Below are 22,739 nucleotides of genomic sequence, written 5' to 3'. Positions count from 1 at the left end.
CCCCGCCCCGCCCCTGCTGCCGCCCCCTGTCGGGTGGCCCCACCGCGCCGCCCATGGCTCTCTTGTGTCTCTAGCCGTCTTCAGCCTCAGTCCTTCTCTGTCTCTCTCTCTGTGTTTCTCTCCCTGTCCCCCTCGGCCGCTCCTCCGAGATGACGCCGGGGTCGGTGCCCCGGGCCTGCCCTCTCCCCTGACTCCAGGGCTAGGCGGGACCGAGGGCTGCCGCAGACAGACGAACCCGCGGACCCACAGACCACGCGCCCAGTAGAGGAGCCGCGCCGCCCGCCGCGGGCAGCCCGTCACCATGGTAACGCGCCAAGGCCTGGACCACCTCGCTCTGTCCCCTTTCAGCGGGCACAGCCCTCCCCATTCCCTACAGAACAACCCCGGGTGGCCCCGGCCTTTTACGCTGAGACGACCCTCAGTGCCTCCGCAAAGCTGTGCTTACCTGCTTCCACCCCAGCAGGGGTTCAGGGACAGGAGCCCATCTCTGGCCGCGTCCTCTCCCGGCTTCTCCATGTGTGTGCATGGATGGAGTAAGATTGGACTTGTAAACTTTAATATTCCCCAACCCCTAGACCTGAGCCTGAATCTGAGTCCTCAGGCTGAGGGCTGAAACGGGGTAGTTTTGCATATTAGTTGTGGAACTGACTGTGATAATGCACATTGTCCCGGCAGGGAGTTTGGATGGGGGAGAGTGGTGGTGGGGGTTAAAGTCCCCTCCCAGGCCAGCCAGGCAGTGCAGAGCGAGGAGGGTTAAGGGTCCAGAGGGAAAAGGAGAGAACCGCTTACCAAAACTTGGGATGCTTTTGCTGTTTTAGACTCAGCTATGGAAAGTCAGATAGACACATTGAACACAGGGTGCTTCCATGGGAATTGGCTGGGGAGAGGGAAGAGGAAGGGACTTTTGGGGCTGGAACCTTGAAAAAGTTGGGACATTCTGAAAGAATTTGTGTGTTTGTGTGTGTGTGTGTGTGTGTGTGTGTGGCGGGGATGCGTTTGTGCCAGTATCTGGCAACAGGGAATGAAAGAAAAGTCTGTTTTCAGAGGATTTCAGCCCAGCTCCAGACAGATACAAAAGCCTCAGGCAGATTCACGGGGGCTGTAAGGATTTGAAAAAAGCTGTGAAGACAGGCCAAGGCTTTAACCCCGTGACTGTGACCAACCGTGTTGAATTTGTATGGGTTTTCACTCACAGAAATGCATCTCCACAAGCAGAAGAATTCCATATAGAGGTGTTCATACTCTCTCTCACACACACACAAACACATGCACGCACATACACGTACACATGCACGCACACGTACACATGCATGCACACGTACACATGCACGCACAGAGCACACCTGAATGCTCCCACTGACTCACACGGCTGAACACATGTTCACGCCTTCTCATACACCCATGCCTTCTCCACCTGCTCCCCCATACCGCTAAACTATGGACATACACTGGCATACACACCACAGACATATTACAAAACCAGGCACCTACATCCATGCACTGGCGGGACAGGTGTACACACACATGGCTCTTGGAGCTGTTTGAAAATGCTCTCATAAGCCAATGGCTATGCACCTCTCCCTACAGTCAAGGCCCCATGCTAGGTGATTTACATCCAGGAGTCGGTGACTCATACCAACTCTAACATTAGACCTGCTGCTATCTCCAACAGATGGGGACCTCAGGCTCTGGGAACTTAAGTAGCTGCCCAAGGTCACTCCAACTAGAAAGTGCAAGTTAGGACAGTCTGAATTCTGAGCCTGCAGTCAGCGGTCACGGTCACTCCAGGGCCACAGCCTGCACCTGGTGTTTGCCAAGCCTCTCCTGGCTTCACACCTAACCTAGTTATTAGAAATCCCTCACTGAACCCCAGACCCTCAGATCAAGGGTCAGGCACTGGTCTGTCCCCTGTCAAAGGGTAAGCAACTCTTTCCAGATTGGGAACAACGTGCAGATTTCCTTCCCCTGCCTGTCTTTAAATAATAAAGGTTGTTGCCAGCCTACCTCCCTGGCCTCACTTCTGTGCTCCAGCGGCTCCAGCCTTGCTTCAGAGCCTCTTATGGTTCACGCTCCCTGCTGCCCCAGGGCCTTTGTTACATGCTGTTCCTGCTTGGAGGAATACCTTCACCTAATGAATTCTTATTCACCCAGTAAATCTTCACCCAAATGTCACCTTTTCAGGAAAGCCTTCCCTGATTTCTCTGACTCTTACTCTAGCATGTCATGTATCTTTCCTTTATGATAACCCATCATAGCTGTAATTTTTGTGGGGCATTTGATTAATAGCTGTCTACTGTTTGGGGGCACCCCCATGTCAGATAATCTTATGGCACAGGGGCTTAGGGTTGATCCTGTCCCATGGTTCCCAAAGTTTAGTATCACTGGAACAACTTTTACACATCCACTTACTGGATAAAATTTATAAGAAAATAATAAAATCTACTACTTATTATTTGCTCAATATTTTTCTTTAAATCAACTTACTTTGTACACTGAAAAATACATCTAAATAGAACATTTTATATCACAAGCATGAAAAAATCAGTATCCCTTGTCATAAATAGGAGGTAACTAAGCCAGGCGCGGTGGCTCACGCCTGTAATCCCAGCACTTTGGAAGGCCGAGGTGGGTGGATCACCTGAGGTCAGGAGTTCAAGACCAGCCTGGCCAACATGGTGAAACCCCGTCTCTACTGAAAACACAAAAATTAGCCGGGAATGGTGGCAGGCACCTGTAATCCCAGCTACTCGGGAGGCTGAGGCAGGAGAATCACTTGAACCCGGGAGGCGGAGGTTGCAGTAAGTTGAGATCGTGCCATTGCACTCCAGCCTGGTTCCTGCCTTGGGGGCTGGCAGTCCATGGAGAAGGCAGGTTCATCCACAGATAATTCTAGGCTGTATCTGATGGGTGGTGGGGGTCCATCCCTCAAGCACATGTGTCCTGAAAAGCAAAGAGAAGAGAGGCAAGTCTGGAAGGGCTCTGAAGGGTGGGCAGGAGGTTGCCCAGTCCAGGGAGCGGGCAGTGGAAGCAGAGATCCAGAGATGTGTGTCCAGGCAGCACTTTCCAAGGTGGGGCATCCACCAAGGGTTCCAGGAGGGGAGATTTTAGATGGCGTTTAGACGAACATTTTTTAGTTTACAGCTTTTCATCTTAATGAGTATTAGGAAGTAATTTAAACAGCACAAACACATAATAATAAATATAAATAATTTTTTTTGAGACAAGGTCTCGCTCCATCACCTGGGCTGGATGGAGTACAGTGGTATGATCATAGCTCACTGCAGCCTCTATCTCCCAGGCTCAAGTAATCCTCCCACCCCAGCCTCCCAAGCAGCTAGGACTACAGGTGTGTGCCACCATGCTCAGCTAACTTCTTATTGTTTGTAGAGATAGGGCCTCCCTGTGTTGCCTAGGCTGGTCTTGAACTCCTAGGCTCAAGCAAGTCTCCTGCCTTGGCCTCCCAAAAGTGCTGGGATTATAGGCATGAGTCACCACACCCAGTCAAAAACTAAATTTAAGTTGAAAAAGAATTGACAAAAGTCAAACGTTAAGTAAATAATAATTAATAAAAAATATTAAACCAATAACAAATTAGAATATGTGAACATGGCAGAAAGAACCTCATGAATGGGGCCCATGATGATTGGAAAGCCCTGGGCTACAGCATAAAGTATGTTTAGAAGAAGTAGGGAAGGTAAGCTGGGAACTGACTGACAGGCCACAGCACCAGGCCAGTGAGTTGTTAAGGCAATAGGGAGCCACCCGAGGTTGTTGAGCAGTGGAGGGTCACAGTTGGATCTCTGTGTTAGGAAGCCCACTGTGATGGCTAAGAGGAGCCTGGCGTGGTAGCAGGGAGCCCGGGGAAAGAGACAGGACAGCTGGTGGTTATGTGCCCAGGGTCATACCCCAGCTCTACCATTTACTAGCCGTAGAGCCTTGAGCTCAGTTTCTTAACTTGTAAAATGGGAATAAAAATACCCAGCCCATAGAATTATTGAGATAAAATAGTTAATGGAAAATGCTTAGCACAGGCCTAACACACAAGACAGTAGGAAGTAGCTCTGGTTACAATTGTGATCATGATGTGATTTGGGTGGGAGATGGTGAGCCCAGGGCAGAGGGAAAGGGGAGAGGGAGAGAAAGGAACAAATACAAAACTAAGGCTGAGTGAGGGGAAAGGGGTCGAGGTCATGCAGATGATACAGACAGAACTGGACTTGAACGTGGGTCTTCTGACACCCACTCGCTTCTCGGTTCACGGCATCAGGGCTGTTTTTCCAGTTTCTGAAAGTTTTTTTATACGAGCCAATACTCACTCATACCTCCACCCACACAAAAATAAAAAGGACTTTAAGCAGAAGTTTTAGTTGGAAGTGAGCAAGAACTTCCTGGCAGCCAGAGCCACGGAATGCTGGTTCTAGAATCCCCAGCCTGGAGAAGTTCAGGAGGAGTGTCCCAGGTCATTGAGACTGGAAGTTACAACCTGACACCCGCTGGGCCGTATCTGGCTCACAAATGTGTTTGGCTTGGCCAACTTTGTCAAAATTGGGAGGTTTTACTGAAAAATCAGTAGATCAGGTGGTGCTGGGCCAAAGCAACACTCGGCTGATGCGGATGAGAAGGGGTGTGTGCCCCAAGCCCCTCTATTCCCTATTGCTTCTCTGGTGCTGAGGCTGACTATCTCCAAAGGGTGGAAGTGAGTGCTTTCTCACATTCAGCCAATGTCTGTCTTCATGTTACCTGTCAGGCCCCTGGAAGCATTTATTTATACCTGTGGCTATTGGTTTAGACTGACTCTCCCTAGGCCTGAGGCAGGAAGATGAATGAGACAGATTTTTTTTTTTTGGGGGGATGGATCTCACTCTGTCGCCCAGGCTAGAGTGCAGTGGCCCAGATCTCTGCTCACTGCAGCTTCTGCCTCCCAGTTTCAAGCAATTCTCCTGCCTCGGCCTTCTGAGTAGCTGTGATTATTGGCACCCACCACCACACCCAGCTAGTTTTTGTATTTTTAGTAGAGACGGGGTTTCACTATGTTGGCCAGGCTGGTCTTGAACTCCTGACCTCAGGTGATCTGCCTGCCTCAGCCTCCCAAAGTGCTGGGATTATAGGCATGAGCCACCATGCCTAGCCAAGACAGATCTTTTTAAACCTTCTCACCAACTGAGGATTAACTGATCCCATTTAGAAACCACATCCCAGCTCCAAACCTTCCTGAACTCGAATATACTTTTTTTTTTTTTGGAGTTGGGGACTCGCTCTGCCCAGGCTGGAGTGCAGTGGTATGATCATAGTTTACTACAGTCTCTACCTCCTGGGCTCAAGTGATCCTCCTGTCTCGGTGCCTCAAGTAACTGGGACTACCATGAGCTACCATGCCTGGCTAAGTTTTTCTCTTTTTTATAGAGACAGGCTGTCACTATGTTGGCTAGGCTGGTCTCGAACTTTTGGCCCCAAAGGATCCTCCTGCCTCAGACTCCCAAAGTGCTGGGATTGTAGGCATGAGCCACTGCACCTGGCCCCTGATTATACTTTGAATTCTAGAATGCCCCTACTGGAAGGGCTCTTGGAGATAGATATGCCCAGTGCCTCCCTTTTGTAGATGGGGAAGGGTCACCCAGCGAGTCAGGGGCAGAATCTCACCTTCCCTAGGCATTTTTTTCCCCCCAAGGAACAGGGCAGAGGTTAAAGGTAGTCCTAGGACTGTCCATTTTAGCTTTTATCAGTCTTCTCTTCCCAAGTAAGGAGGCGGCAGATGGTAAGTGATACTAAAATCTTTGCCCGTTTCAGTAAATGGATAAATCTGTACCTTTAAGAAAAGCTCAGGCCAGCTGGGCGCGGTGGCTCACGCCTGTAATCCCAGCACTTTGGGAGGCCAAGGTGGGTGGATCACCTGAGCTCAGGAGTTTGAGACCAGCCTGGCCAACATGATGAAATCCCATCTCTACTAAAAATACAAAAAATCAGCTGGGTGTGTTGGCAGGTGTCCATAATCCCAGCTACCCGGGAGGCTGAGGCAGGAGAATTGCTTGAACCCAGGAGGCGGAGGTTGCAGTAAGTCGAGATTGCACCATTGCACTCCAACCTGGAGTAAGAGCAAAACTCTGTCTTGAAAAAGAAAAGAAAGGCTTAGTTCACATCTCAGAAGGTCTAGCTAAGAACATCTGGTGAGAGCATTTACAAAGGGAACCAGCCTTAAAAACACATACACTCACACTTTTATTTTTTCCTCTCCTGATTATAAAAGCTATACAAGCTGGTTACGAAATGTTTGGAAAATCCAGCAAACTATGAAGAAAATTAAAAGGCTGCCTTACGAGGCCCCTGCCCCGCACAGTCCTCAGGGGTAACTGCAGTTAACACTTAATGTCTACTTGGACTTTTTTCTAGGCTTACGTGGTTTTACTCCTACTATAGATCATACTGTATGACACTGTTTTCTTTAAAAACAAATTCCAATAGTCAGGGGTGGGAGAGTTGGCTGGCAAGGGGCCTCTTTCTGGAGTGGTGGAGGTCTTTTGTCTCTTGACCTGGGTAAGTGGCTACAGGGTTCATACATAGGTAAAAAAGCATCATCCTGTGCCTTTTATATGTGTGTATTTTACTTGATAAAAATGGTACTTAAGATTATGATAATAGTAGCTCATTGCAAAGACATTGAAATAGAAATATACACACGCCCCTACTCCCTTGCCCAGGTATAACCGCTGCGAGCAAGTAGTCCCTCCGAACCTACAAGCTTCCCTGGGTCAGTCCGGAAGGTCATGAGCATGGTATAGGGGCCAGCAGTGCAGGCCTGGTTCTGCCTGTCCCCTTGGTGAACTCCTTCTCTGGCCTTGGGCTGCAGGGGAGGGGGCTGTGGCTCGTCTGGCCTTCTTCCTTTTCAGCCTCACACCCGCTGGCTCCTGCCTGGGAACAGTTAAAGGCCCAGGCGGGCTGCGGGCTGTGCTCACTGGGAAGGAATGGAAACATGTCTATTAAGTTTCATGGAAATCATGTTGAGACGCCCACGTCTGGTGTTTGGGTTCCTGTGGTCCCAGGCTGGGCTGCCGGGTGGATTGGGAGAGTGGCTAGCGTTCCTTCCTACAGCCGCGTGGGCACCCCACACCCACCACGGTGTGCTTCCTCCAATACTTGGACGGCTTATGAGGCCCTGGGGTTCAGGCCTGTAGTGGGTAGTGTGCTGGCCAAGAGCTCGAAGCCCTGTTAACTTGGAACATTCTTCCTTTTTACTGGCTGCCCCTGAAACAGTAACAGTGTGTGGCAAACCGAGCCAATTTGTGAAAGCCAAGGGCGTCCCAGTCTCTGAGCCTTGCTCTGTGAGAGGTAAACAGTTTCTTCAGGTTCCTCTAGAAACTGGGAAAGACAGGCAGCTGGGATCATCAGTCCCCACAGCTGGTGGTCCCCAGGCAGAGGGGGCAGCAGGAGACAGGGCAGGATCTGGGCAGACTTGGCAGGCCCCAATCTGGATTGAATCCTGGCTCTGTCTTTCTCTCCTGTGTGGTCTTGGGCAAGATCAGCCTTGGTTTCTTGACTTGCAAAGTGGGTCGTTCCTACTTGGCTCCTGGCATCGTCGTGTGGGCTAAGCAAGAGAATGCAAGTAGGGGACCTGGGCACAGTAGCCACCTGGAGACTGTTATAATTGCAGTGACAGCAGTGGACACAGGGAGAGACGAGGAGAGGGGTGATGCTTCACACAGAGGCTGGGACTTAAGCTTGGGCTGACAGGATGAATAAAAGTAAATAAGAATGAGTAACAATAACAGCAGCAGCGATGCCTTTGACTTTCCTCAAGACCCTCTACATCCACTAGCTCCTTGTGCCTCTAGAACGATCATCTGAATTAGGTAGGATAGTAATCAGCATCCCATCTATGTGCAGAAGGGGAAACTGAGGTACATCAGGGAAAGATAGTTTAACTCACTGTATCCCTGAGGTTAGGATGCAGATCACAGTGATGACATAGATAACTGGCAAGGGGCCTCTTTCTGGAGCATGGAGATCTTTTGTCTCTTGATCTGGGTAAGTGGTTACAGGGGCTCATACATAGGTTAAAAAGGCATCAACCTGTGCCGTTTATATTTGTCTATTTTACTTGACAAAAATGATACTTAAGATTATAATGGGGTCAGGCACGGTGTCTCATGCCTGTAATCCCAGCACTTTGGGAGGCCGAGGCTGGCAGATCACCTGAGGTCAGGAGTTCAAGACCAGCTTGGCCAACATGGTGAAACCCCATCTCTACTAAAACTACAAAAATTAGCCGGGCATGGTGGTGGGTGCCTGTAATCCCAGCTACACGGGAGGCTGAGGCAGGAGAATCGCTTGAGCCTGGGAGGCGGAGGTTGCAGTGAGCCAGGATTGCACCACTGTACTTCAGCCTGGGCAACAAAGTGAGACTCTGTCTCAAAAAAAAAAAAAAAAAAAAAAAGATTATAATAGCAGTGGCTCATTGCAAAGACATTGAAATAGAAGTATACACACACACACTCCCACTCCACTGCCCAGATATAACCACTCTGAGCAAGTAGTTTTCTATGTCCCTCGGCACCTGCAAGATTCCCTGGGTCAGTCCAGAAGGTCATGAGCGTAGTATAGGGGCCAGGAATGCGGGCCTGGTTAGACACAAGGTACGTCACAGACTGGAACTAAATGACATGGAATCAGTGATGAGACAGTCAGTTCCTTTCAAATTCTCTGAGCTTCTCCAGTCCTAAGGAGAAAGCCTTCCTCTGGTGATAAGATGTCTTTAACATCTCCCTGATGCATTTGGGAGAAAGCGAGGGAGAAGACACCCTTAGGCTCCAAGAGGTGACCAGATGTCCCTAGAATTTAATGGCACTGTTCATTTACATTGTTTACTTTTATTTTTTTAAAGTAGTTTATTTTCATAGAAATACAAACAGTAAACAAAAAACCTTATATAATGAGTAATATATTTAAATATATTTTTATAAATGAAATAATATAAAAACCATCCAATGCATCATCAGTTTATTTTTGGAGTTACATTCTGTTTATGCCAGTTTACAGTTATCTTTCCATTTACAGTGATGATGTAACAACAGTTATAATATTGCCACAGATCCACCCAAACATGGTGATTCCTACCTTCTTTTGTCCTTGCCCTGACATGTGCCTGGTGACAGAGCCGCCCCCACATATCCCCACGTGTATAGAACATCATGGCACCCTGCATTTGCATATTAAAAGGCTGGGGTAGGAAGGCCAGTTTTTTCATGGGCTACATGAGTGACATGCCTGGTCAAACCAATTCCCTGAGCCCTGTGCAAATCAGACACCACCTCCTCCAGCCTCCTTATATAAGCAGCCACTTTTCCCGCAGCACACGGGATTTTCTCTTTGTTAGAATCTCCCCTTCCTGTCTCCATACGGGGGAGCTGTTTTCTTCTTCCTTCTTTCTTTCTTGCTTATTAAGCTCTCTGCTTCTTAAGACCACAAAATAATATTAACAATAATAATATGACCACAGAAATTGTAGTGATGGCTCTTACTTAATGAGCACCTACTAAATGCTAGTCCTGTGCAGAGAATTAGCATGTATTACCTCACCCAATCTTGATCAGCTCTTTAAGGTGGGTGTAATTACAGTCTCCGTTTTATAGATGAGGAAACTGAGGCACAACGAGTTAAATCTGACTTGCCAGGTACACACAACCAGTAGGTGACAGAACCAGAGTTTGAACCCAGGCAGTCTGGCTGCACTCGCATAACTGCTGTATGATATAGAGTCTCATTGAAAAACACAATTATGTACGTTTTGAAAAAGTGTGTGGATTTGAAGAAAAAGAGTAAGTGCTAATAGTATACATGATATGAGATGCTAAAAATCATAAAAGTCATCATGAATGATTAAATTTGTACAACCAAAACAAAACAAGCTTAGCCCAGCTCAGTATGCTTTCTTTACACAAGGAAAGAGGCCCGGAGAGGGAAAGGACCTACTCAAGGCTGCACAGAGAGGCCGGAGCTGACGTCTCAACAGAAAGTCCACATCTCAGGAGAGTCCACGTCTCAGGAGAGAGGAGAGAGGGAGTGGGGAGGGCACACGGCAGGGGAAGGAACTGCTCCCAGGATTGCATGGGGTGGGAAATGTCAGGGTTTGACCATGATTGGTGGGGGTTGGGGGGGATTAGAAGAGGATACCAGGCCAGAGGAGATTTCCCCTGTTCTGCCAAGTTGAAGGTCCCTCCCCCAACCTCAGTGTAAAACCTCCTGGGTACGTGTGATTTCAGTACCAGATGCCTGTCGATCCATCATCCTGTCTGAGCTCACGGCGGTGGCAATGTCTGCACCCTATTTCCGTCACAACGGGCTATGGACAGTCATTCATTCACTCATTCATTCTACAAATAGTGATGGCGGCTCCCTGCGCCCAGCACTGTGTGGGCTACAGGTGGGAGGGAGCCTCGGTCCTCCGTAAAAGCCTCCTGGCATTGGAATCTTGCTGGCATTGAGAAATGCCACCCTCCTCCTCCTCAGAGTTCCTACTGTATTTCTCTTTCTTCAGGGGCCTCATTTACTAAAATGATTTTTCCTTCCTAAGTAAGCTCCCTTTGAGTGGGGTCCTTATTTATTCTCATCTCCCTTTGCGCCCCTGGGCAGCAGGTGGACCTGGAGCTTGCAACCAGGCTGGGGCAACTAGAAGGGCCCCCATGAGGTTCATGACCCATGGGTCCTAAGACCATACCTGGGTGGAAACCTCTGGCCTAGTCCAGCTTGTCTATTTGACAGAAAAATGGTAGTTCCGACCAGGCGCAGTGGCTCATGCCTGTAATCTCAGCACTTTGGAAAGGCAAAGTGGGTGGATAGCTTGAGCTCAGGTGTTCCAGACCAGCTTGGGCAACATGGTGAAACCCCATCTCTACCAAAAATATGAAAATTAGCCAGGTGTGGTGGTGGGTACCTGTGGTCCACAGCTACTCGGGAGGTTGAGGTGGAAGGATTGCTGGAGCCTAGGAAGTCAAGGCTGCAGTGAGCCGAGATAGCACCACTGCACTGCAGCCTGGGTGACAGAGCAAGACCCTGTCTTTGAAAAAAAAAAAAAAAAAGGCTGAGCATGGTGGCTCATGCCTGTAATTCCAGCTATTCAGGCTGAGGCAGGAGAATCGCTTGAACCAGGGAGGCAGAGGTTGCAGTGAGCAGAGATGGGACCACTACACTCCAGCTTGGGCAACAGAGCAAGACTCCTTCTCAATTAAAAAAAAAAAAAAGAAAGAAAGAAAAGAAAAGAAAAGAAAAATTGTGGTTCAGAGAGGGACATTTTGTTCCCTCTGCCATAAAATTTATGAAGCACCTGTTTGTGCTGGGTCCTGAGCAGACACTGAGGCCGGAGAGAGGAAAAGAAGCCAGTGCTTGCTGTACCTGCCTCCTGTTGCCAGTGTAGCAAATGATCATGCACTTTAGTTTCAAGCTACACAAGTGTAGTATCTTGCAGGTAATAAAAGATCAGAGGCCTGACATGCATCTCATTAGGCCAAAAACAAAGTCTTGCACGGCTGTTTCTCTTCTGGAGGCTCTAGGGGAGAATCCATTTGCTTGCCTTCTCCAGCTTCTAGGAGACACCCACATTCCTTGGCTCCTGCTCTGTGTTCCAAGCCAGCAACATAACATCTCTCTGATCCTGCTTCTGTTGTCATATTTCCGCTATTTATTTATTATTTTATTTTATTTATTATTGCTCTGTTGCCTAGGCTGGAGTGCAGTGGTGCCATCTCGGCTCACTGAAACCTCGGTCTCTCAGGTTCAAGCAATTCTCATGCCTTGGCCTCCCAAGTAGCTAGGATTACAGGCACGCATCACCACACCTGGCTACTTTTTGTATTTTTAGTAAAGATGGGATTTTGCTATGTTGGCCAGGCTGGCCTTGAACTCCTGACCTCAGGGATCTGCCTGCCTCGGCCTCCCTAAGTGCTGGGATACAGGCATGAGCCACCACACCCAGCCTATTTATTATTTTTAATGTAATAAGAGATGGGATCTCATTAAGTTGCCCAGGCTGGTCTCAAATTCCTAGCCTCAGGCGATCCTCCCACCTCAGCTTCCCAAAGTGCTGGGATTACAGGTGTGAGCCACCGCCCCTGGCCCAGAGTCACATTTCCTCTTACCCTTCCCTCTTCTGCATCCTCTTCCACCTGGCGATTACACTGGGCCCATTTGTCTAATCCAGGATGGTCTCCTTGTTTTAAAGTCAGCTGATTAGCAAACTTAATTCCATCAGTAGCCTTAACTCACCTTTGTCTTGTAAGGTAGCACATTCACAGGTTCCAGAGATTAGGATGTGGGCATCATTGGAGGTCATTCTACCCATTACACCTGCCTTTAGATGGGAACTGCTGTAATAGGGGCACTATAGGAGCCCAGAAAAGGGGACACCTGATCTCACTGGGTAGTGGGAGGCACCCAAGAAAATCACCTGGAGAAGGTGACGGCTGAACCTGAGTCTTGAATGAGGAGCTGGCCAGGTGAGGAGGGGTGGAAGTGAAGCGCGTTCTAGCAGGAAGACACTGCACGTGCGGAGGCCTGGAGGTGAAAAAGGGAAGGCATGTGCCACTGTGGCCGAACCATGGAGAGGGGTGGCAAGGCTGGAGGGGAGGCGGGTGGAGGGCAGCTGCCAGATCTCGGGGGAGCTGGATGACTGGAGGCTAATGCTTCCTGAAGACAGTGGGAACCTTTGAGGGGTTTGGAGCAGAGACTGATGAGGTCAGGTTTGTGTTTGAGAAAGGTCACTCTGGGGTCCTGGTGGAAACTGGCTGGGGTGAAGAAGACGAGAATTTGGCAGCCAAGGAGAGGAGTCAGGTGATCCTGGGTCCTGGGCCTGATGTTCCTTCTCCTGGACTCTGACTGCCAGGGGAACGGGCTGACTGCCTTCTGGATCCCTTCCTGGAAGAGGCAGTGAAGCCTGGATCAGGGCAGGGAGCAGGGGACAGAGCAGAGTACCTGGCTGGAGAGCTGTTGTTGGAGGGGAAGTGGTGTGGGACACACTGAGGGCTGTTTGTGGGTCGGGAGGCAGGAGGAGAAGCAGTGTTGTAAGCAGATTTCTGGCCTAGGAGCCTGACTGGGTGGTGGGGTCATCACTGAGGTAGGACTGGGGGAGGAGCAGGTTTGGGAAGTTGCCAGGTTGGGTCTGATGTGTTGGCGGTTGGTGGCAGAGAGGCATCTAGGAGGTCCATGGGAGGCAGTTATTGCCGAGTGACAAATGACCCCAAAGCGCAGTGGCAAAACAGCAATCACTTGTTCTCACTCTCCCGTCTGCATGTGGACTGGGGCTGTCTGATCTGGGCTGGGCTTCCCTTGTGGCTCAGCTTCAGGCTACAGGCCTGCAGGCCAGCCAGGCGGTCAGACTGGGGCAATGCCAGAATCTTTTCTCTTTGACCCTGACCTGAATGCCCACCCCTGACCCCTATTGCTACACGTCTCCTTGGATCAGCAGATGACATCTGAGCAAAGACCTGCAAGAGGTGTGGGAATGAGGCTGTCCTGAGGAAGCACATTCTAGGCAGAGGGAACAGCCAGTGCAAAGGCCCTGAGGTGAGATTGTGCCTAGTGTGTTTGAGGAACAGGAAAGAAGGCCAGTGTGGCTGGCAGTGGTGAGTGAGGGGGGTGGGGTAGGAGAGGAGGTCAGAGAGTTAGCAGGGGCCTTAGGTATATGGGGCCTGGAAGGTCACGGGAAGTGGCCTCTGTCCTTATTATCATTGCTATTATCACCCCTTCCTCCTGTCCCCCACAGGACCCTCCACCCCTCGACACAGCTGTCCAGCATGCCCTGGCGGGCCTCTATCCTCCTTTCGAGGCCACAGCGCCCACCGTCCTGGGTCAGGTGTTCCGTCTCCTGGACTCTGACTTCCAGGGGGATGGACTGAGCTTCCTTCTGGATTTCCTGATCCCTGCCAAGCGCCTGTGTGAGCAAGTGCGAGAAGCAGCCTGCGTAAGTCGAGAGGGAAACAGGGCCGGGGAAAAGCTATCCCAGAAAGTCTTGGGGCTAGAGGCGGGCAGAGAAGGAGGTGGGCTGGCATGTGTCTTGTTTCACGGGGAACTGAGTGTGTGGGGACTTTTCAAGTATCATTGCTTGCCCAAGGGGAGATTTCAGCCCCCCAGATCGAGGGGGCTTTACCTTGTGACATCTATGAGTTCATTACATTGTACTGTCACCAGCAGAGAAGAAGGCCTGAATAAAGGCATCCTTGGGGGCTCCCTGGTCCTGGGGAGCCTGCCCTGCACCTGACATTGTGGGCATTGCCAAGTGCCTTGGGTGAAGTGGGGCAGCTTCAGTGGAAATAGCAGAGAAGGTCCTAGAGCTTCCCTCGAGCCCCTGAGGCATCAGGACTCTTGCTTTCCTCCCGTGACCTCTTCAAACTCAGATCTCAGGGAGGCCTCTGCCAAGGCAAAGTGGAGAGAAAACTGTTTTAGCCAGACTCATTGGCTGCAAACGACAGAATCCTCACTCAGACCAGGGAAGGGTGGATCAGGCCTCAGGCCCAAGTTGACCCACTGATCAAACCCCTTGAAGACCCTTTCTGTCCCTAGTCTATCCTTCACGCTGCTTGTTGGCATTATTCTTCCAGGCTAAGTGTTCCCACGAGGCTGGAACCCAGGGAAGCTCAAGGATTTATCTACTACCCTAGAGAGGAAAATAAACTCTTTCCCATCCACTGCACATAGAAAAATCTCAAGGAAGGATCCTGACTGGCCAGGCTTGGGTCATATGCTCATTCCTGGACCAATCACTGTGGCCAGAGGAGTGGGGAACCAGGATTGACAAAGCTTGAGTCATGTGTCTACCTCTGTGGTCAGAGGGTGGAGCTGTTTTAAGAAAAGGATGAGAAGGCTGGCAGTGGTGGCTCATGCCTCTAATCCCAGCACTTTGGGAGGCCAAGGCAGGCAGATCAAGAAGTCAGGGGTTCGAGACCAGCCTGGCTAAGATGGTGAAATCCCATCTCTACTAAATATACAAAAAGTAACTGGGTGTGGTGGCACACACCTGTAGTCCCAGCTACTCGGGAGGCTGAGGCAGGAGAATCGCTTGAACCTGGGAGGCAGAGGTTGCAGTGAGCCGAGATCATGCCATTGCACTCCAGCCTGGGTGGCAGAGCGAGACTCCATCTCAAAAAAAAAAAAAAAAAAAAAAGAAAAGGAAAGAATGAGAGAAGCCTGAGGAGACCAAGCCCTCAAATGTGCACCGCAGGAACTTGCCATTCCCTTCATGGGTTTCCCGACTGTTCCCTGCCCTATTGTTATTAATGCTCACCCTCCTGCTACCCCAGCCTCAAGAATCACAACGAGGTTCTAAGGTCCCATCAGCCTGTCCTGAGTTGCTCACTGCCTGTCAGGGACACAGCTCATCAGAAGCAACAAGGAAGGGTGGGGACTGTGTGCATCATTTCAGTGGTACAAGTAAATTGAATGTGGCAGCTAAAAGTCCAGGGTTAGGAACCAGAAGGAAAATGAGATAATCTATTTTACTTGCTTAGCACAGAGCCTGGTTCATAGAAATAGCTCAATACATGGGAACTGGTATTGGAGAAGAAGGGAGCTTCTCATGGAAACATTTGCAGCCGCTTTCACATGACACTATTTCATGCAGATGCGCTCCTATCTTTATTTCTTCTCCCTGACAAGCTACACAATTGCCCACTTCCCTTATTTGGCCATTTAAACTTCATTTGCACTGGCCCCTTCCTCAAGGTAACCTTTCCACGTCTTTATTTTTCCTTGTAGGTGAGTTTAATCTAATTGTAACAATAGGCAAATATCTGTCAACCTCAGAGCAGTGGGAAGTCATGTGGGATTAACGGGATGGCTTCTGGGGTCAGATGCCCCAGGTTCAAATCCAAACTCATCACTGTGAACTTGGGAGATCCATGTCACCTCTCTGAGTTTCAGTTTCCTTATGTGTCAAGCAGAAACGTTAACAACACAGCACCTAACACATGGAGATGACACACATGGCTTAGGGCAGACTCTGACATGCAGCAAGTGCCCAGTAGCTATTGGCTATCACTATCCCACTTCCTTGTTTCTCCATCTGAAATAAGAGCATGGCAGCCTCAAAGTCTGCCTCTCCAGCCACCATCACCCAGAGGCAACCACCTTCACATAAAGTCTGGTGGGGCTTGGAGACAGATACAGCTGACTTCAAATGTGAAGGCGTAGGTCCAAGTCCATGATGCTTATCCACTGTGTGGCTATGAGCCAAATGTTTTACCACACTGAGCCTCAGTTGCATCATCTGTAAAATGAGAATAATAATGCCTGAACTGCCTACACCAAACTGAGTTACTGTGAAAGTCAAGTGAGATGATCAAAGCCATCATCACTATGGTGCTTTGCTGTTTGCAAAAAAATGGTTGGGATGTTTTTTCTCATTCAATGAGAAGGTGAGAGAGAAAGCATGTTGCAAATCCAAGAGGGCTAAGTTAAAAGGGTCGAGAATGGATATTAAGCTTCTCTGAGGCAGCCCAATCTACAATATAACTGATATAAATGGGTTTATCAACGTAAGGTATAACTATGGTCAGATCTCACTATTTCCCCAATCAATAATTCCAGGAAATACCTGCTTCATTAGCAGGAAATTCAGTCTCACTCTCTGTACATCTCCCACACAAACATCCAAATTATATAAGATTGTCTGGGACTTACTCAATCCAAAGAACTCAGACTCTTTTTCCAAAAGCCGGTTAAAGACCTGTTGTCAGCCCAGTGGAGCTGTTGTTTCCGTTGTTGCCACATGGTGTCACTGTTGAACACTGGTCCCGCACAGCCCAGTGGAGAGGCTCAACTGAGAAGGATCACTTGGGTCACAGCCTGTTCCAGAATGACCCGCTATGCCCACCTATACAGGGAATTGCTGGCAACTCCTGTTAAAAAAAAATTTTTTTTCAGTTTTGCTTCACTTTCATGTTGTAATCCATTAATGGGAAATAAATAAACAATAAACAAATAAACCTTCATGTTGTTAGCCATTAATGAGAAATAAATAATAAATATTCTGGCCCAGAATAACCTTTGGGTCAGGAAAACCTGGACAGTCATCTAGTAAGTTAGTGGCAGGGTCAGATTTCCTGACTTTTCATTCAATACTGTTTCTACTTCACCCTCAGTACACTATCCAAATTCAATAAGATGTTCAATACTTTATTATAAAATAGGCATTGTGCTAGATGATTTTGGCCAACTATAGGCTGATGTAAGCGCTCTGTGCACATTTAAGATAGGCTAGTCTAAATAAGCTATGATGTTCTGTAGATTAGGTACATTGAATGCATTTTTGACTTACGATATTTTCAATTTATGATGGATTTACCAGGATGTAACCCCACCATAAATCGAGGCATATCTGTATAATCTCACTTAATCCTCATACCAACCCAGTAATACTGACATGTATTATTATCCTATTTGCAGATAGGGAAATTGGGGCTCAAAGAAGTTAAGCAATTTACACAAATTAGTGACATAGACCTTTGTCTAAACCATGTCTCCCTGGCTTTCACATGGAGGGCTAAGGCTTGAGCTGGGTTGGGAGATGTTCTGAATAGATGGGGAGAGAAAGGGAGCATGAGCCAAGCAAGGGGACCACTTGGGAAAGCCGATTGCTAACTAGTGCATGGTGCTCTGAGCTTTCTCTCTTAGGTCAGTAGGCTAGCAAGAATTTCCAAGGTCAGGGCCAGGATGAGCGTAGGGCAGAAGAGGCAACTTTTGCACAACCTGGACAGTGAGTGCCTCCTAAATGCTGCCTCATCCTAGTCCCTGACCTGTTCCAGATTCCACGTGGGAGAGGGAATGGAGCAGATCCAAGGGTGGAGCCTTTCAGGGCCAGGTTCTCTGACGCCATCCCCTTCTCTCCACAGGCTCCCTACTCCCACTGCCTCTTCCTACATGAGGGCTGGCCACTCTGTCTGAGGGATGAAGTTGTGGTCCACTTGGCTCCCCTCAACCCTCTGTTATTGCGCCAGGGTGACTTCTACCTCCAAGTGGAGCCCCAGGAGGAGCAGTCTGTCTGCATTATGATCAAATGCCTCTCCCTGGACCTCTGCACAGTGGAGAAGAAGCCTGTTCCTGAGCCAGCCTATCCTATACTTTTCACCCAAGAATGGCTGGAGTCCATCAACAGCGACTTTGAGGGAAGTCCCCTACACAACTGCTTGGTAGCATCAGAAAATGGAATTGCCTCTGTGCCTTGGACCAAGATAACCAGCCCAGAGTTTGTGGATGACCAACCCCAAGTAGTGAATGCCCTCTGCCCAGCCTGGGGACCCCTTCCATTAGAGGCACTGGATTTGAGCAGCCCTCAAGAGTTGCACCAGGCCAGCTCTCCAGATAACCGGGTGCTTTTCGCCCAGAGTTTGGCCAAGGGTAAGGGCAGGACATATGGGAGCAAGTATCCAGGACTTATCAAGGTGGAGCAAGCCCGGCATGGGGAGATGGCCTTGAGGATGGGTGAGGTGGTCAGCCAGGACTTTGAGGGAGACTATGTGGCTCTCCTAGGCTTTTCCCAAGAGAGCAGAGGAGAGTCTCCCAGTAGAGAGGTGGGCACATCCAGTGGGTGTACTTCTGGGGCACTAGAGGAGATATCTGGAACGAAGGAAACTCCCTTATCTCAAAAGATACTGCCTCTCTCAGAGGCCAGCGAAGGACCTTCCTTGGGAAATCGGGCTTGCACGAAGCCAGAAAGCTCTGAGGAGGAGCCCTGCAATTTGGGCTTGAGAAGAAAGGTCAATCATAAAGAACCCACCCACGACTCAGAAAGGCCACCCCAATGCTCCTACATGAATGTCCCTGAGGACCCACTGGACTGTGCCTCTGGCCTCAGGGTAGGTGTTTCACAAGAGCCAGCTGCCTCCAAGGTGCAGGGACCTCTAGGAAACCCAGAGAATATGGTGCAGCTCAGGCCTGGACCAAGACAAGCTTCCTCTCCCTGCCTGTCCCCAGCTTCTCCTGCAGCTCCAGCCTCTGAAATAAAGATGGAGGTGAAGACCAAACAGAGAAATGGGAGACTTCCCAAGCCCATGCCCTGCCCTAGCAGAAACACCTCCTCCCCTGAGTCCCCCACTCCTGGGGTCAAGTTCTCATTCTTGAAAGGGCAGAGGCAACCCTCTGTGACTCCGGAGAAAGCCTCACTCCAGCACGATGGGCCCTGGAAAGTCCTGTGTTCCCTCTACTCTCCTAAACCCAACCGAGCCAAATCTTTGGGGAAAGGTAAGATGCCCACATGCTCAGCTGTACAGGGAGGTTATTGTCTGGTTGAGATCACATTTCAGGTGGTTTTGGTTGTAAGCGACAGAGACCACCTGGCTGTCTCAGCCAGGGCTGAGCCAGGGCTGGCTCAGCTTCAGGGATTTAGTATACAGTGTGGCATGTTAAGGGGCTTGAAGTCTCGTATGTCTGGAATTGAGCAAGGCACTGTGACTGTGTTACAGCTGCCTGAGTTCACACCCCACCTTTGCCACACACTAGATGTGTGATGTTGGCCAAGTACTGAGTTTCTCTGAGTCCAGTCCGGGTCTCCCTGTCAGTGCAATGGGAATGTCACCTATTTCACAGTGTTATTTTAAGGGCTCAAAGGGACACGAGAAGCCAGGTGTGGTGGCTTATCCCGTAATCCCAGTGCTTTGGGTGGCTGAGGCAGGAGAATTTGGGTGGCTTGAGGCCAGGAATTTACAAGAAAGAAAAGAAGGAAAAAAGAAAGGAAGGAAGGAAGGGTAGGAGGGAGGGAGGGAGGGAAGGGAAAAAAAAAAAAAAAAAGCTGGGCATGGTGGTACGTGCCTATAGTCTCAGCTACTCGGGAGGCTGAGGTAAGAGGATCTTTCAAGCCCAGGAGTTCAAAGCTGCAGTGAGCTATGTTCATGCCACTGCATTCCAGCCTGGGCAACAGTGAGACTCTGTCTCTAAAGAAAAAAAAGTGAGGTGTCGGGAGGGGTAACACTAGAAGTAAGGGACTTAGTGCAATGCCTGGCACATGGGAGAGATCAATAGTTGTAAGCTATTATTAGTCAGAAGGAGAAAGCGGAAGCGTTCTCCCCTTAGAAAGCCCATCTTCTGCTTAACATCCTTTTCTTTGTTGTTGCTTTTTCCCAGCTGGAACAACTCAGACCAAAACATCTGGCCCAGCCACTGCCTCCAGCCCACTGACTGAGGACAAGGCTACCTTCCTAGAAGCTTCTGCAGGCTCCCCAGAAGATGGCCCCACCCTGGAGGAGGAGCCCCCAGAGCCTGAGCCCAGGATTGGGGCTCTAGGTGTCAGGGTTTTCCGCTCCAGGATAGCATGCCTGCCAGGTACCAGGGGATTCAAGCAGGGGGCGGTGGGGAGGGAGCTGGGGGCCCCAGAGCATCCTCAGGTGCTGGTGGGTGGAGGGGAGGCAGGGAAAGCCCTGGAGGCCTAGGTTCTAGACAAAGCCTCCTTGGGCATCAGTTTCCTCATCTTTTCCATGGGAGAATTGGAATAGATGAAAGCAATTTGTTGGTGTCCATCCACCCATCTATATGTCTGTCTGTCTGTCTACTTGTCTATCCATCAGTGAGGCAGCCAAGGTGGATATCAGGTTCCCCAGAAGCAGACCCTGAGACATAGATTTTTGGGAAAGTGACTTATTGGAGGAGGGCTCTGAGAAGAAGGACAGAGGGTCAGGGCAGGGGAAGGAACCAAGCAAGGCTGTGGACTGACCCCAGGGAGAGCGCTGGGGCATGACCTGCCCCACAGAGTTGGCTCCAGCTTAAGGCATAGGGGACTGGCCTTTTATAATCCTTGTCTGTCAGTCATTAACTGTGGGCTGATCCCCAGTCTGTCCATCATTAATGAACTGCAGGAACTGTGGGCTAATCCTGGAATGGGGTGGGGCAGGGGGAGCCAGTGATCCAGTTCAGTCCAGGGTGCTTCTTCAGAGGGGGCATCTGTGAGCCACTGACAGCTGGTACTTCCAGACTCTGGGGATAGGTTCTCTGCCTGCTAAGGGGATCTGGGTTTGGGGTACTAGCAGCATCCAATACAGAAGGTCTTATCACTCCTATTTAATATTTCCTCATTGTTCTAACAGACATCTACTGGGTCCTGGGTTTAGCACTGGAGATTCATAAAAGAACAAGTCTGATGTGTTCTCTGCTCTCAGGAAACCTATATTCTAGTGGTGGGGAAAAGCCAACAGATTATCACAACAGATTATTGCAACCCAGTGTAAACAAAGTGTGACAGTTGGGAGGGACAGGGGGCTGTGGAAGTACAGATGAGTCCCCTCGTTGAGGCTTAGAGTAGTAGAGGTCAAGGAAGACTTCCTGGAGGAAGTAACGGAAAGCCTAATCCTATGGTATGAATAGGAATTATCCAGGTGAAGAGTTGGGAACAGTGTTCCAGACAAAGGGAACAGCATGTGCAAAGGTTCAGAGGCAAGAGAACCACAGTGCTTTCTGGAGACTGACTGTCCTGAAATACTATTTTACTTTACAGACTTCTACATCTCTCCAGGACCTTGGGCACTGCCCTGTCTTTTTGCAGCTCCCAGGAGACCTTATCTGTCCTTTTCCTGGTCATCTTTGCTGAGGCTCCTGCTGTTTGTTCCTATATTAATTGAACACAAAGGATCTCATGATCCTCTTAGGGGTGTTATGTGCCAAGGGCTCAGATTTTGTCCATGGAAGGCTCTGCTATGGGAGGAAGAAGACCTTTGTTTTAGTTCTAACTCTGTCATTAGCTCCCTGTGTGCCCTTGGAGAAGTCACTGCCCTCTCTGGCCTCCTCAAGAGGAGGAGAACAGGCGGATAGCACCTGGCTCATTGTCACTCTTTCCTCAGTTACTCTTGTAATTCTTGGGAATTGCAACATGCACTGTTAGCTCTCACATGCCTGATGTGTAGTAAATGTGCAAAAAGCATTTGCTGCGTGAATGAGCAATGTCCACACGCATGCTCCTTCTGTTTTTTGTCCTGCTCTTCTCTAGTGATCTTGTCCTTGTTCCCCACATGACTCCCCCCATGGCATCCCCTGTAACCAACTTCTCCCAGCTGGGTTTTCATGTTAAGGCTCCCACTCCTTCATTACCACTGCTTCTCTTTCCAGCTCACCCACTGCCCCAAGTTTCATCATCTTCAGGCCTCCCAAAACCTTGAACCTGTTGGCTCAACCACCTTTTCACTTCCCTTCTCCAGCATGTCTCCCCCCACCCTCCACCACATCCCTTCCCCGTTACCACGTCTCCCCCTATCATATCCCTTCCCCATCATGTCACCCCCACCCTCCACCACATCCCTTCCCCGTCACCATGTCTTCCTCTACCACATCCCTTCCCCATCACCTTGTCTCCCTCCACCACATCCCTTCCCCATCGTCCTGTCTCCCCCACCACATCCCTTCCTCATCATCATGTCTCCCCCACCACATCCCTCCCATCATCATGTCTCCCCCACCATAATTTCTCCATCATCATGTCTCCCCCATCACATCCCTCCCATCATCATGTCTCCCCACCATCATTTCTCCATCATCATGTCTCCTCCTTCACATCCCTTCCCCATCATCGTGTCTCCCCACCACATCCCTCCCATCATCATGTCTCCTCCTTCACATCCCTTCCCCATCATCATGTCCCCCACCACATCCCTTCCCCATCATCATGTCTCCCCCACCACATCCCTCCCATCATCGTGTCTCCCCCACCACATCCCTCCCCATCATCATGTCTCCCCCACCACATCCCTTCCCCATCATCATGTCTCCCCCACCACATCCCT

The 22,739-nt window shown here is 49.7% G+C and overlaps 1 protein-coding gene and 1 long non-coding RNA gene across 4 annotated transcripts in view; one reads left to right on the top strand and one right to left on the bottom strand.

Annotated features, from left to right (window-relative positions):
- The window catches only part of LOC108519850 (uncharacterized), a 33,630-nt gene extending 32,945 nt beyond the window's left edge, over window positions 1–685 (bottom strand). The window contains exon 1 of the long non-coding RNA XR_001882741.1: window positions 446–685. This is a non-coding gene — a long non-coding RNA (uncharacterized LOC108519850). The remainder of the gene's footprint in view (window positions 1–445) is intronic.
- KIAA1755 (KIAA1755 ortholog) overlaps window positions 29–22,739 on the top strand; it is a 63,650-nt gene continuing 40,939 nt past the window's right edge. For all 3 annotated transcript variants that reach the window (XM_017859124.1, XM_017859121.1, XM_017859122.1), the window contains exons 1-4: window positions 29–304; window positions 13,748–13,945; window positions 17,871–19,218; window positions 20,098–20,295. In XM_017859124.1, the coding sequence (XP_017714613.1) occupies window positions 302–304; window positions 13,748–13,945; window positions 17,871–19,218; window positions 20,098–20,295 (1,747 nt within the window). In that variant the 5' untranslated portion in view covers window positions 29–301. The remainder of the gene's footprint in view (window positions 305–13,747; window positions 13,946–17,870; window positions 19,219–20,097; window positions 20,296–22,739) is intronic.

Source organism: Rhinopithecus bieti, unplaced genomic scaffold (genome assembly GCF_001698545.2).
Source record: "Rhinopithecus bieti isolate Rb0 unplaced genomic scaffold, ASM169854v2 scaffold_38981, whole genome shotgun sequence".
Classification (NCBI taxonomy): Eukaryota; Metazoa; Chordata; class Mammalia; order Primates; family Cercopithecidae; genus Rhinopithecus; species Rhinopithecus bieti.
This window is presented reverse-complemented; position numbering and strand designations above follow the sequence as displayed.